Source organism: Caenorhabditis remanei, chromosome V, assembly GCF_010183535.1.
Source record: "Caenorhabditis remanei strain PX506 chromosome V, whole genome shotgun sequence".
Classification (NCBI taxonomy): Eukaryota; Metazoa; Nematoda; class Chromadorea; order Rhabditida; family Rhabditidae; genus Caenorhabditis; species Caenorhabditis remanei.
In genome coordinates, this window is record NC_071332.1 from 4,234,269 (window position 1) to 4,248,953 (window position 14,685).

The 14,685-nt window shown below is 37.9% G+C and overlaps 5 protein-coding genes across 5 annotated transcripts; all 5 read right to left on the minus strand.

The window, feature by feature from the left end:
• Positions 1-2,981: 2,981 nt before the first annotated feature.
• On the minus strand, positions 2,982-3,249 carry GCK72_017191 (uncharacterized protein; the record flags this gene model as incomplete). The annotated part of the gene is made up of 2 exons (XM_053731945.1): positions 2,982-3,117; positions 3,161-3,249. The coding sequence occupies 2 exons, from the start codon at positions 3,247-3,249 to the stop codon at positions 2,982-2,984; spliced, it is 225 nt and encodes a 74-aa protein (XP_053580858.1).
• Positions 3,250-3,775: 526 nt separating this feature from the next.
• Positions 3,776-5,620, minus strand: GCK72_017192 (uncharacterized protein; the record flags this gene model as incomplete). The annotated part of the gene is made up of 5 exons (XM_003096459.2): positions 3,776-3,926; positions 3,975-4,084; positions 4,130-4,247; positions 4,310-4,441; positions 5,397-5,620. 5 exons carry the CDS (start codon positions 5,618-5,620, stop codon positions 3,776-3,778), a joined length of 735 nt encoding a protein of 244 aa, XP_003096507.2.
• Positions 5,621-7,744: 2,124 nt separating this feature from the next.
• GCK72_017193 (uncharacterized protein) lies at positions 7,745-9,250 on the minus strand (the record flags this gene model as incomplete). The annotated part of the gene is made up of 4 exons (XM_003096453.2): positions 7,745-7,802; positions 7,854-8,069; positions 8,372-8,515; positions 9,075-9,250. 4 exons carry the CDS (start codon positions 9,248-9,250, stop codon positions 7,745-7,747), a joined length of 594 nt encoding a protein of 197 aa, XP_003096501.2.
• A 164-nt stretch (positions 9,251-9,414) lies between these two features.
• Positions 9,415-13,535, minus strand: GCK72_017194 (uncharacterized protein; the record flags this gene model as incomplete). The annotated part of the gene is made up of 8 exons (XM_003096415.2): positions 9,415-9,514; positions 9,559-9,777; positions 10,124-10,252; positions 10,740-10,955; positions 11,727-11,873; positions 12,650-12,865; positions 12,926-13,072; positions 13,393-13,535. 8 exons carry the CDS (start codon positions 13,533-13,535, stop codon positions 9,415-9,417), a joined length of 1,317 nt encoding a protein of 438 aa, XP_003096463.2.
• Positions 13,536-13,767: 232 nt separating this feature from the next.
• GCK72_017195 (uncharacterized protein) lies at positions 13,768-14,282 on the minus strand (the record flags this gene model as incomplete). The annotated part of the gene is made up of 2 exons (XM_003096409.2): positions 13,768-14,044; positions 14,092-14,282. 2 exons carry the CDS (start codon positions 14,280-14,282, stop codon positions 13,768-13,770), a joined length of 468 nt encoding a protein of 155 aa, XP_003096457.1.
• Positions 14,283-14,685: the final 403 nt, after the last annotated feature.

The following is a 14,685-nucleotide window of genomic DNA, read 5'->3' on the forward strand; positions in this document are numbered from 1 at the left end:
TTCGCGCCAATTTGCCCGGGCCTTCGGGCCGGGCCTTAAGCCCGGCCCGGGCCGGGCTTTGACAACTATGCAAATTATAGATCTCGGTGAGCTCTACTCGAGTCTATTTTCATTTTCACTTTGAGTTTAGTGAGAGCGGCTGTAAAATCTGTTAAGTGTCCGGGCCTTAAACAGCCGGGCCATCTATTTAGTGGCGGGGGCTTGATTCAAGGCCCGGCTGTTTAAGGCCCGGACACTTAACAGATTTTACAGCCGCTCTCACTAAACTCAAAGTGAAAATGAAAATAGCCTCGAGTAGAGCTCACCGAGACATACAATTTGACAGGTTGATCGGCTCCTAATTGTCATTTTAAAACGAGTTACCTTAAGGCCAGCCCAAGGCCCGGGTCGGCCCGGTGACAACTATGATAAATTTAGTAAAATACAAATTACATCAACAAATAATTCTTTATAAATTTCAACTAAAATTGTATCAAACTTTTGGTTGAGAATCCCTTTCTTCCGGAGTTGCTCTCTATTACATTTCCATTCATCCCTTATCTCTTTCTTCGTACAGTATCCAATCCAATACATGATAGCTAATACAAGACAGAAGAAGAACATGATTCTGAAAAAAACTCGTTTTGAATTGCATTTTAAGATATTCCAGACACTCAGATAGTGTGGGTATATTACAGACAACATGGTATTCAGACTCACACAAAGAACATCCATAGCGGGAGAGGTTTACCACTGAAATTCTTTCATTTAGTTTATTTTCTTCTGGTTTTGAAATCTTCAACTCACTTTGATTGACTTCCTCCCATAACTGGCATGAACACGGCAGTGTTGACAAATTGAATCCAAGAAATTAGGAGATATATAAAAATAGTAGAGTTTTTCGACATCGTGGTAGACTTTGTTAAGTAATGAAACTCCTGAAATTAAAAAAAGAGAGCTAAGAGAAACTTTTTTGATCGTTGTCAAGGAGACCACTCAAGACATTGAGGGCAGCTGGTTTTAACAGGCGGAAGTTTGACTAAGGTTCAATATGTTTGTGTGTTGAACTTTGGTGACATTGTTTCTTACATTCGGAACAGAAAAAAAACGCAAAGAAAGAAATCGAATTTTTTAAATTTTAATTCTTGAAACGGAGGAGCAAGTCACTAAATTAAATAAAGTAAGATGAGATTTTTAATTTAGGCCGAGGGTAAGATATTTAGATAGAATTAATTGGAAAATATTTAATCTGAAACATACTTGCAAACCGGGCCAAAACGGGACGACCCGGGCCGGCTCGGAACTCTCTTTAAAGTGAATCTTATGAGCTGAAATATCTACCGAAATGTAGATCTCGACGAGTTCTATGTGACCTACTACGGGCCGGATGGCTATTCGTTAATGTGCCGCGGGCCGGGAAAAGGTGCCAAAAAACGCGAAAACTGCCAAAAAAAATCATTCTAGCCCGGCCCGCGGCACATTTACAAATAGCCATCCGGCCGTTGTTACATCAGTGACATAGAACTCGTCGAGATCTACATTTTGGTATATTTTTCATCTCATAACATTGCGTTTGAAGCAAGTTACGAACCGGCCCGGGTCGGCCCGTTTCGGCCCGGTTTGCAAGTATGATTTGAAACAATGAGAAGAGATTTTAACAGAAAAGACATGTTCAAGGAGTGGATTCTAGAAATTTCCTGTACGGATTCCAATAAATTGTAAGAGTTGATGTGAATGACGTCTTTTTGAGAGAGCACCGAATATAATGCTTAAATTGGAGACATTTGGGTTATACGTACGGAGATTATCATAAGGGAAGATTTCATCAGATATGAGAAATTTATATATGCACAATAGGTTATTGATAAGTCTTATATATTCTAGCAATTCCCGCTTCTTAGTATTCAAGGAATCGAAATACCATTCATATTCCATAAAAAGAATTTCTGAAAGGATTCCATCTTCCAAACCATAATTTTCAAAATGGGTGAGAACACTACAGTCGTACATTAAATAATTAGCTGAATATACATATATTAGAAAGAAATTCAAAATAACTTCGATGTTTGAATATGTTAGAATTTTTAAAAGTATATTAATACGTATGTGACACTTTCTAATTGTGATGCTTCGAAAAAATAGTTACAAGAAGGTTCAGCAATTTATTATCAAGGATATTAACAAAAAAGTTCAATCACACTCGAATTTTCTGCTCTTTGTCATTCTTCCAATACTGCTTTACTTTTCTGATGCAGAGCCCGACGCAACTACAAATCGCAGGAAAGAACTTCCATCTGAAATCTTTATTTGTTTTTCATACTATACATTGATAAAAATATAACTTACAGGGAATCCCAATTAAAATGATATCCCCCAAAACTCTTTACATCCAATTTAACATTAGGAAATGGAGCAAGACCGTCAAGTTGAGAACGACCGGGAAGAACCGAGAAGGTGATGAGGAAGAAAATAGGGGTTTGAAGAAACATTGTGTGTCTTGAAAGTACTAACAGACGGAAATCTTTCTTTTTATACATTAAATTGTTGTAGTCATGACGGATAAGATCACAGAAAACACGTGTAGCAGATGGTTATGAATTTGACATGCGCAGGTAAAAGTCATTGTAGTTTGGACAACGGGTAGTCTTGCAACACAGGTCTGAGTTGTATCATGAATTGACATTGAATCCAAGAAATTTGAAGGTATATAAGAATGGTAGAGTTTTTAGGCATTGTGATAGTTTTTGTTAAGTAATGAAACCCCTAAAATGTTTAAAAGAGAGCTGATAAAAACTTTTTGATCGTTGTCAAGGATACAACTCAAGACATTGAGGGCAGCTGGTTTTAACAGGCGGAAGTTGAACTAAGGCTCAAAATGTTTGTGTGTTGAACTGTTTGTGTGTTGGAACAGAAAGAAGTGAACGGGACGTTTCGAAACAGAGTTATAATATGTAGTTACAAGAAGGTTTAACAATTTATTATCACAACGAAAAAAAATTCAATCACACTTTGTACTGAACAGTTTGTATAGTTTGCATTCGTTGCGCTCCCTCATTTTTGCAATCCTGTATTGCTTTTCTGATGCAGAGCCCGATGCAGGCTCCGATGCAACAACCAAATAACCAGGCAAGCTTATAGCTGAAATTTTTTAATACTATAAATTGATAAAGACAGAACTTACATGATATCCCATTTAACCGCTTCTGATATCGCAAGAACGGGAAGAACTAAGAAGGTGATGAGGAAGATAATAGGAGTTTGAAGAAACATTGTGTGTCTTGTAAGTACGAAAAGAAGGAAATATTTATTTTTAAGTAATACATCAAATTGTAGTCATGGAGAAAAAGATCACACAAACCACGTTGAGCAGATGATTTTGAATTTGACTTGCGCAGGTAAAAGTCATTGGAGTTTGGACAACGGGTAGTCTGGCAACATAGATCTTAGCAAGGACAAAAATAGAATACTCGAAAGCTGTGTCATGAGCACTCTACTAGACCAGGAGCATCTTTATCAATGGAGCGCGGTTGTAAATCCCGTGGAGTTCCCATAAGATTTTCTGTAATTGCATTCTGCGTACCCTTAAAGCGGATGAGAATGAGCGGTACCACTTGTATGACAGGTTAAGGTTCACTTTTTTCTGAACAAAGATTTCAACACTATTTGATATAAAAATATGGAAAACTAGTATAAAATTTTATATAAATATGGCACAATGAGGTCAGATTTTTACATAATTATTCAATAAACCCGTTTCATCAATTCCTGAGATGTATGCATCTACATATTATCATATTCATTTCGGAAGTAACGGCTTCGTTTTTGCCTTCCTCTTGACATGCCGCACAGGTACCGGGTCTACACTTTTCGTAGGTCCCTCCATCTCTCGTTGTTTGGCGTACCAAGCGATGAGAATGATTAGGGCGATGAATCCGAACACGAAGAGTCTGGAAATCTGATTTTGTACCTAGAAGTTATAAAATTAGAAAGCTTACAGCTCAAACCACTGTCCAAAGTCATGACAGCAGTACATTCCACAGCAGTCCACTTTTCCTTTGCATCCAAAGAAGATGGATCTGACTTGGGTCCCATTTATGAAGGTTACCTAATTGAATGGTAAAATTTTTGAGCGTACTTTATGAAAACTCACATTCTGCAGTTCTCCGTCGTCTTCTCCAAACACATATTCACAAATGACACCAGGGTGAGTTTCATTGTTAGTGGACTTTGCCAAACCGTAGCTCCAGTAGTAGTTTCGGTTGTCATAGCTGGAAGTACAATAGTTTTTCACATTGGTGTTTCGATTTACGCCGTAAATCTACAAACTCACAACAAAGGTTTTGTCGCTGCAAGGATGACAAATGGGTGTCCAGGTCGAACTTGAAGATCCGCGTTATGGTAGAAATGTGTGGAGCGGAACGATTGGGATCCGAAGTTTGAATAGGAGGACGTTTTGGACTGTCTGGAAATGTAGTAGGTTTAGATTTACCAGCATTTCCTATTTTTTTGGTTTAAATATTTATAAAACGGAAAATTGTGAAAATGAGGGACTTTTCAAAACCAAACGTTTGAAAACTGAGCCGTCTAAAAACTCAGACTTTTTATAACTAGACGTCCGGAAACCGGGACGCTTCAAAACTGTGACAAGTTGATACTGAAAATAGGAAAGTAGTCAAAAACAAGACAATCATTTTGTCATTATTTGATTATTTTCAAATTTTTGGTGTTAAAAATGTCTCAGTATTAGGGCTGTTAGTTGCGGCAATCACCGGCAAGCAGGCGCCGCTTATTTTCACGTTAATTGCCTAAAAAGCAATTTCATTTCCGAAACTTGCTTCCATTGCCGGTTTCATTTCCAAACCGGCGTCAAACGCCGTTTTCATTTCTGAACCGGCGTTATTCGCCGGTTTTCATTTCAAAAAACGGCGTCAAACGCCTGTTTTTTTCGTAGAAAATATACTGGAAATGAATAAAAATGCTGAAAAACCGGCGTCATTCGCCGGTTTTTATTTGAAAGCGGCGGCAATCGCCGGTTTCATTTCCGGCGTGTGTGACAATCGCCGGTTTCATTTCCGGTGTTTGCCGCAATCGCCGGTTTTATTTTCGGCGTGTGCGACAATCGCCGGAAATGAAACCGGCGTTGCCGCCCGAAAACGCCTGTTTTAACAGCCCTACTCAGTATTAAACCGTCATGTTTCGAATTGTTCCGGAATTAAAATTTTCTAAAATTGACGACTTTGGGATATTTTGTTGCTGTCACGTTCTTTTCACAACTAAAGACTTTCAGCTTTATTTCAGAACTATGACGTTGTAAAACTGAGTCGTTTTGAAACTTCGTCGTTTTGAAACGTTTGGGTTTGGAAGGGAATCGATTTTCAGCCGATTTTTTCAATTACCAGATCGATAAAAAAACCCACGTCTTATATCCATACGCTCCAGACCGTACACCTCCCGAATACGAACTACTGCCCCGAATTCCACTTCTCATCGACGCCTTCCCTCGGGATCCACCATTTCCACGTGAGCCACTATGTCCTCTGCCGCGTCCGCGTCCTCCACGTCCGCCGCCTCCTCTTGCCAAAGTGTCATCGAATAGTAGTAGTAGTAGTAGCAAGAAAAAGAATTGCCATGTGACTTTCATTATAGACAGGGAATATTGCTAGTTTGGAATAAATGAAAATGTGTCGAATTTATAATAATAATAAAAAAATAAAATATCGGATTAAGAAAGCATGTTTTTCTAGAACATTAATGAATAATCGCTGGAAGTTGTGATAAACGAGAGCAGGCTTCTGTTGAGGCGAGTGACGAATATTCGAGAAGCGAGAGGCTTTGAGCAAGAGAGACGCAGACGGTTAGAGAGGGATGATGAAAGGAGCCGAGTAGACGTGAGGGGACACAGAGAGGAGAGAGTATTTTTCTGGAGTAACGCAACACAATTGCCGTGGCATGCATTAATGTGAATTAAACTTTTTTGATCATTGGTTATCCATGAAATTGAAGAGTGACAGCATTCCTATCCTGAAACTGACCGGGAGTAAGCTTCGTTAAATAAATTTGATTGTTTTTCAGATTTTCAGGGTTTTCAGACAATGAATCATGTTTTTGAAATTCGCCATGATTTATATGATTATATGTTATTGCTCAGGTGAAATTGGAGTGAAGCACTTTTGAATTGGTTTCTTGGAAATAAGTTATAAAAATGAAACGATGAATAAGATTTTTTAAATGTAGGAAAATAATTGTAGCGAAGCAGAGGGGAAAAAATTTTCCGTGGCCTAGACTCACAAAAACAAAAAGTTCTGCCAGCACTGATTTTTTTGAAAAATTGAGCATTTAAGGATGGCAATTCACGGCTTGTCATAGGAATGTCTATATTTTCCTGCAAATTTTGAAACATACCCACCTCATGTAACAATTTCCTTCTCTAACGTGCACATAAACATTTCAAGCAACACATAAATATCCATAACGCTAAGAACAAAAACACCGTCGAAAATCTGGAAAAAAACTTATTTCTTATTTTAAAAACCAAATATAAAACATACGCCTTGAGGTAATCCACAATATTGCCCGTATAAATCATGTGAAAACATGACATTCCACATCATCTTTCATAACTTTCACATCCAAAACTCAGAGACTTTGGGGATGTTCCATCAGCAAAGAATACTTTGGACAGATCCCCATCGTTCTCAGTAATCGCGTACTCACAATATGTAGGCTCTCTAAAGCTCTTTGAAAAAAGAAAGTAGTAGGAATTACCTCTTGATCTGAAATTTCAAAGTAGTGTATTTAAAGCAATTTTCGCGGGGCTGTGAATTATACAGTAGCGGCCAAAAAGATATCATATTTCCACTTTTACTACTTTTTTGTACGGACACTCCGTAGCAAGTTACATATCGAAAAAGTAATTTCTCCCTCAAATCAACCCATTTTAGTGCAAAATAGTGCGATATCTGGGGTGTCCACTCAAAACTGCTATAACTCTCTAGGGAGTGTCCGTACAAAAAAGTTGTCAACTGCAAAAATGAAGCTGTACCTTTGTTCTGTATGGTTTACACTCAAAGTTAGACATTTTCAACTAAAAAAACCAAAATATGATATTATTTTTGCCGATACTGTATTTAGTCTAGCTATCGAAAAATTTACTGAATTGGAGTCGCCGGATCTTTGATGATATAAGAGTTACCGTGGATTCCACCGCGTGTGAAAAACAATTCCATTTCATGAGAACTGAAACCATGGACATGTGATGAACTGGAAATATGAAGAATTTAAAAAGGAGTTTTGACTTTAAAATATTTAAAACCTGTGATGTAGATTATGTAGATTAAGCTTTTCATGAGAATAAGTATCTCTGATGTGACTACTCGCTTCATTGTTCTTTCTCCTGTGTTTTCTCCTGTGTTTTCTCGCATCAGTCTCGGAGAATATGAATATAAAACACAGAACTATGAATGAAAAAACCTTCATTTGATAGAAAAATTCACCGATCTCTCTGTTTTTCCTCTAGTTTTATATACCCTTTCGGATTAGTTAATTTGAGAAATCAAAGTGACATAATGCTTCGCGACAATAACCAGTTTTTTGATATATCGTAGGACCCAAATGAGTAATATTGCTCATCTTTACTTACTTTGTTTTATTTCCTGCGGAAATGTATAAAATAGAACTAATTTGTTTATTTATAACACAAAAAACACTCGAGATTGTTTTATACTTTTTTGTGGTTTCAAGAATGATTTCCTCTTCTCAAGTCCATTCAGTTCTTACAGCAGCACAACCAAATGGCCACGCCAAACATCGCAAGCCATATTATTCTGAAACAAATACAAATTAATGCATTACTCAACCTCCCCAGGTTTACTCACGTTCCAAGAAAATCCCCTAGCATACTACAACACGTCATCCCGCAACATCTCTCATAATGTCCACATCCAAAAGTAAGAAATTTCGGAGATGTTCCATTCGCAAAAGTGACATTTCTAAGTTCTCCATCTTCATCTCCTATAGCGTATTCACAATAGGTTTCTTTCTCCGGACGGCTTCGATAATAACCGTGCCAGTAGTAGTGATGGTTGTCGTATCTGGAATGGGAATAAGTTGAGATAGGTTGGAACAATCTGTTTTTACTAGGGAAGACCATCAAGTGACCGTGGAGTTATAAGACGTGACCTATATCATTGGAAAGCTAAAAACACGCTGATTCCAAACATATATTCAGTTTTTGCCCTCGAGGTTTGGTATTCGAGAAAAACGAGCTCAAAGTTTGGACAAGTCACTCGGAGGCCTTTCCTAGTTAGTTTGAATCATGAAACATATTATTATGGTAATTGTAAAGTTCAACAATATTTTAGTTACTCAGCTAGACCTTATTGAAACCACTTACATTATGGGAGTCGCCGGCTGACTAATAATATAAGTGTTCCCAGTGGTCCCTCCAGTCGTGAAATATGTACTCGATCTCGATGGCGTGAACACATTCGAACGGAACGCAGATGAGTCGAAATTTTGGTATGTAGTTTGACTTGAGCTGAAATTGAGTAGATCCCAACTTAAATTCTTGTTCTTAGATAGAGCAGTATTAAATTTTTTGAAGTTATGGAAATTCCCAACTATTTTTAATTGAAAACTAGAGACTTGATTCTTCTAGGTTGAGATTTACAAGGTATCTGCTTTTCAAAAAAGTTTTCAAAAAACCATAGCCGATAATTTCAGATGTATATGGGATAGCTGTGAGGATTATAAACCTATTTCTTCAAAACTTATGTTGTACCTTACCCAAACAAGACCTTATTATCTCAGTCAGTTCTGAGGTTAAGCATAATTTGTAAACGGGTTCTGAATCCCAACGCTGTCAGGTTTACAATGATATAAGATAGGTATTGATAACTTCATATTAAATAGCTCGGCACAGTCCTTACAACTGCGCTCCACCAAAACGGCCTAGAGAAATGTCTTTTTTTCTCTGTGCCTCTCGATTTCGCACTCAATTTTCTTCGATTTCGGTAGAGCGCGGTTGTAAGAAGCGTGTCGGGCTAATAGTCACTTAAACATTTTCTTAATCGACCCTACCACAAAATGAAATTCACCTTGAATGAAACTTTCCACCTCCAGAAGATCCAGATTTCGAAAAAGATCTGCTCGAACTTCTCGCTCCGCTGCTCCCCCTCCCTCCACCACCTCGTCCCCCTCCACCACCACTTTTTGCATTGATTTCATAAAGAAGAAGTGAAGAAAACAATAAAATAAAAGAAGAAATGTTCATGATTGAGAAAAAAAACAAGTGATCTTATTCCCCGACGGGTCGTTTAGAATCATTTAGAAATAGGGGAAATTGAAGTGACGCAGGGTGTTAGACAGTTCTAATTTGTGTTTTAATCGAATAAGAAGATAGTGTATAGGTCATGTCAAAAGAACGAATGCCAGAATTTATAAACTGAGTATCATATATCCGATCAAATCTTCTTGCTCCTCCCTTGTCTTCATACAGCAGGTAATCAACGCTACGAACAGTAGTATCCACAGGAACCTGAAAAATTTCAAACTTTACAGACATCTTTTTTTTAAACTTACAAGGTAGTCTTCCAACCACTGAAAACATTACAACACGACATTCCACAACACTCCTCAAACATTTCACATCCAAAACTGACAGATTTCGGAGCTGTTCCATTGGCAAAAGTGACATTTCTAAGTTCTCTATCGTCCTCACCAAAAGCGTACTCACAATAGTTGTTTTGTCCTATAATGCTTTGGTAGTAGCCGCGCCAGTAATAAGGACGGCTGTCGTATCTGGAAACATTGAGGTATTGAGAAAGAGCTAGGTGGATTAGGGGTAGGACTGGTCCAGGAAATATCAGATATTATCCATCCGCAGGGGGCCGACTCAAAGTTCGACCAGATATGGTTCTCGTTGCGGAATTTCGATTTACGGCGGCTCACTACCGTACTTTAACCATAAAAATTTTCATACTACGGTAGTCGCAACGAGACCCACACCTCGTCCCCAGGCCGAACATTGAGTGAGCGGTCAGCCACTGACGGATGGGTAATACTTCAAATCCGGTAAAAATCAACTTTTTTTGTTACCCAGATTCTTCCCTCAACATTTCTAGATAAGAAACTTCAAAAGACTTACATTATCGGAGTTTCCGGTTGCCGAATAGTATAACTTTTCTCATTTGACCCTTTATAAGTCATATAAAAATTCGATGGATCAAAAACAATTGAACGAAATGCCAATGAATGGAAAAAAGCGCTTCGAGATCTGCAATGAGCTTTCATAAAATATCAACAAAAAAATTATTAACACAAACCTTGAACGGTGGTAAGATCTTCGACTTAAAAATACATATGTATTTCCAGAATACCCAGAAAATCCTATTGATGAACTTCTTGCTCCACTAACTCCTCTACTAAAACCACCGCCTCCTCCACGTTTTGCATCTGTTTTATTTATAAAAACAGTTGAAAAAATCAATAAAATGGAATATAGAATCTTCATGTTAATTTTGAATGAAAGATGGCGTCATATCGTTTTTTAGATCAATTGGCAGCGGGTGAGAAAACGGGATTCTGCGGAAACGGGTATGCAATTAATAAAAATCTGCATATTGTCCTTTTCGACCTTGAAAATTGCTGACTCATTCTTTACAGCAAGCATACAAAATTGCCACCGTAAACACTACGCACCAAATAAATCTGAAAGAGAAACTTCATAAATTTACCTCAATTTTGAAAAAAATAAAACTCACAATCCAACCCAATTGCCTGTCGAACTACAACACGTCATCCCGCAACACCTCTCATAATATCCGCATCCAAAACTAATCAGTTTCGGAGATGTTCCATTCGCAAAAGTGACATTCACAAGTTCTCCATCGTCCTCACCAATTGCGTATTCACAGTAGGTTTCTTTCTCCGGACGGCTTCGGTAATAGCCGTGCCAGTAGTAGTGATGATTGTCGTGTCTGGAAGATGTGAGGATTGAGGTAGAGTTGGGCTTAACCACGGCGTAAATTTTTGAGAATAGCATTAAGATTACAAGGGTTTTACTTTAACAGTCAAAACCAGCTAAATCCTAGCAGGCTAACTAGGGAAGGTCATGTAGTCAGTATGGAAATATGGGCCGTGACCTATATCATAGGAAAGCTCAGAAAACGCTTATTCCAAATTTATACTCTGCTTTTGACCCCGAGGCCTGGTATTCGAGAAAAACGAGATCAAAATTTGTTCTTTTTCTACCGTCATGAGGGTAATGTCATTTTTTCTAACTATAACCTCGTTTTTCTCGAATACCAGATCTCGAGGGCAAAAACTGAATATATGTTTGGAACCAGCGTTTTTTCAGCTTTCCAATAATATAGGTCACGACCCATATCTCCACACTGACTTTATGACCTTTTCTAGTAAGTTGGAAGCCCGTTTTGTACTTCTAATGCAATTGGAATTTACAATATCGCATTTCGCTGATCTATAACTAAAGCTCTGTCAAACTTTGGACAATATTGATTGCAAAAATGAAACCCACATGGTCCAAATAGTATGAAACAACAGTTTTGAACAATAGCGCCTAATTTTTTTTTAAACAAAGCTATGAATGGTTTTTTTGTTGTCAGAGGATTGATAGTTGAAAAACTTAAAGATTAGGCTGGGTAAGGCAAATTTAGTTCTTAACATTTAAATTGTTATCAAGTCTAGTGGAGCAAGATTTTTCACTCCCAAAACCTATAAAAACTCACATTACCGGAGTCGCTGGCTGACTAATAATAAAAGTGTTCCCAGTAGAACCTCCACTGGTAAAATAGGTGTTTGACGTGGATGGTTTGAACACATTCGAACGGAATGACGAGGAGCCATGACTCACGATTGAAGAGCGGCTCCTTGAGCTGAATATTAAAATGTATTTTATGGAAAACTGGCGTTTTAAACCTCGAATGATGTTTCGCACTTCCGGATCCGCCGGTTCGATGCTTTCCAGCACCTCCACTACCAAAAAAACCTTTTCCAAGCGAAGATGAAGACCCGATGGAACCTCTCGCCCCACTTTTTCCTCTTCCACTAGAGCCACCACCACGTTTCGCACTTATTTCATGTGAAAGAATTAGTAAAGAAAATAATAGAATAAAATAAGAAATTCTCATGTAAAAGTGGAAGAATTGTAGGAGGAAAAAGTGGCGCTTTTCTTATACTATCAACCATCGAAATGAAGAGAGATGGAAGAGACGCAGGGACAGTTTTAGTTATCTAATCAGCGGAAATGGAAAAGAAAAAGGAAACTTTCATAAGAGGAAATTAGTCATCACGGATAGATTCCTTTTTAGAAATGCTTATTAAACAATATCATTAATAACTGGAAGTCATTATTTTTAAACTTTAAATGCATTTTTAACATTACTGATTAGTACCAATTTGAATTTTTGGAATGTTGAGCTTTTATATTACCTATCTGGATAGCGCCTTGGTTTGTTCTAGATATGTCATAGTTGTATAATTATTTATTAAAAATCCAGAAAAGTTGAGCAATGGCAAGAAATGTAAACATTTCAAAGACAAAATCTTTTAACTGCTCCAACACCCATATGCCAAGGCCACCACAACAAAGAACATGCAAATACTCCTGAAAAATTTCAGTTTTTTCTCAGTCAGTCACATTCCCACTCACACTGCAATCCATGTGCCTAGCGTACTACAACACGTCATCCCACAGCACGTCTCAAAACTTCCACATCCGAAAGTTATAGATTTGGGAGAGGTTCCATTGGAGAACGTCACATTGAAGAGCTCCCCGTCTTCCTGACTGATTGTGTATTGGCACACCAGCTTATGTGAAGGATGGCTATGATAATACCCATGCCAGTAATAGTAGTGATTGTCGTATCTGGAAAATTTGACTTTAAAAACTTGAAAACTTGACAAAAATTGAATCCAGCAGGCTTACATTATTGGTGTGGCAGGTTGACTAATAATATAGGTGTTTCCATGGGTTCCTGAGGAACTAGAAAAGTAAGAGTTAGAAGTGGATGGCTTGAATACAGTAGATCGGAATGCTGAAGAGTCATGATGTATATATGAAGAGTGGCTGGAGCTGAAACTTCAAAAAATGTTTTTTTTTGTAGATCAAATCTAGTTCTCCATTTTTGTAGTTGACAACTTTTTGATAGCTATTCACGCTTTCGAGATATGCGCCTTCAAAATTTGAAGGGTGAGAGAGGAGAGACTCAGAGAAGCTAGAGTGTCTGACTGTCTGCACCCTCTCTCTTTCACCGAATTTTTTAAAGGCGCATATCTTAAAAGCGTGAATAGCTATCAAAAAACTGCCAACTACAAAAGTGAAGGTCGAGATTTGATCTATACAACCAATGTTATTTTGAGCAATTTAAAATTGCTCGAAGTTTCCCAACTAACCTGGAATGAAACTTCCCACCACCGGAACTATGATACGACGATCTCCCTCTCGCTCCTCCACCACCTCTACCACCACTTCTCGCACTACATTTCTCCTTGAGAATAAGTAAAAGTAAAATAGAGAATATCGGCGAGACGTTCATGATGAAAACAGAAAGGCAACACAATTATGTTGCCTTCTTCATTTCGTGTTCTTCGGTGAGAGAGTATGGGGAATGGAGAGACGCAGGTTTTCAGACGATTTGTTTGTTTCTTGATCTGTCGTCAATTTTCTAAATTTGATATTGGCTGGACAAAATTGTTGAAATTTTGAAACTTCATTTGAGAACAAACGAGTTATTTATGGATTTCGATGAATCATAGACACGGTAATTCCTAACCAAAATAAAAGACCCCGAGTACAACTAGAAACATGAATGCAATACAACCCATCATCACCAGGAACCCCTGAATATTATTACAGCACTTGAATCCACAACATTCATCCCATTTGCTGCATCCGAAGCTTATTGCTTTCGGACTCGTGCCATTTTCAAATCTGACATTTTGAAGTTCACCATCTGCCTCTGTTATTCCATATTTACAGATTTTCTTAGTGGTTTCAGAAGTTTTTTCGTAAAACCCATGCCAGTAGTAATTCAGGTTGTCGAATCTGAAAATTTTAAAAGTAAAGTTAGAAGTTGGAGGCTATGGGCTTACTGAACAGGTGTTGAGGGTTCCTTTATTGTATAAGAATGAAAAGCAGCTCCTGGCTCAAAATATTTCGACCAGATATCCGAGGAGCCAAACAGGTAAGCCCGGAAGTCGGTTGTATCGTACCGAACTTTATGAGAGCGCCTGGCAAAGCAACCGTCAAGGATTACAAGGAAATATGGCAGGTAAGTGTACATTCTTTTTAATGGAGAACAGAAAAAAACAGATTTTTTTCTTTTTCTTACACCATCAAGGTTACGTCATCAAAAAAACAAGAGACATAGACGTTGTGATTCAATGTAAATGGGAGATGGTCAAGTGGTAAAACATGATCTTTATTCTATTTGAAATAGGTGTTTCTTGAGGGCAACATCTAAGAAAATAGTTACGTATACTAGGTAAAGAAACAGTTCCAAAAGGGATCGATGAAAAAGTTTTTGATTTACATTAGCTACAACTAGGAATCGATGTTCAACGAATTGAAAAAAGGCGGTAAAAATAATTTTATCATAGATCGTACTGGGTAAAATTGTCTTACAAGGGAACTTCTTTCACTAAATGTGTGAGAATTCACTGCAATTTGGCTCGTAACTAATTTCG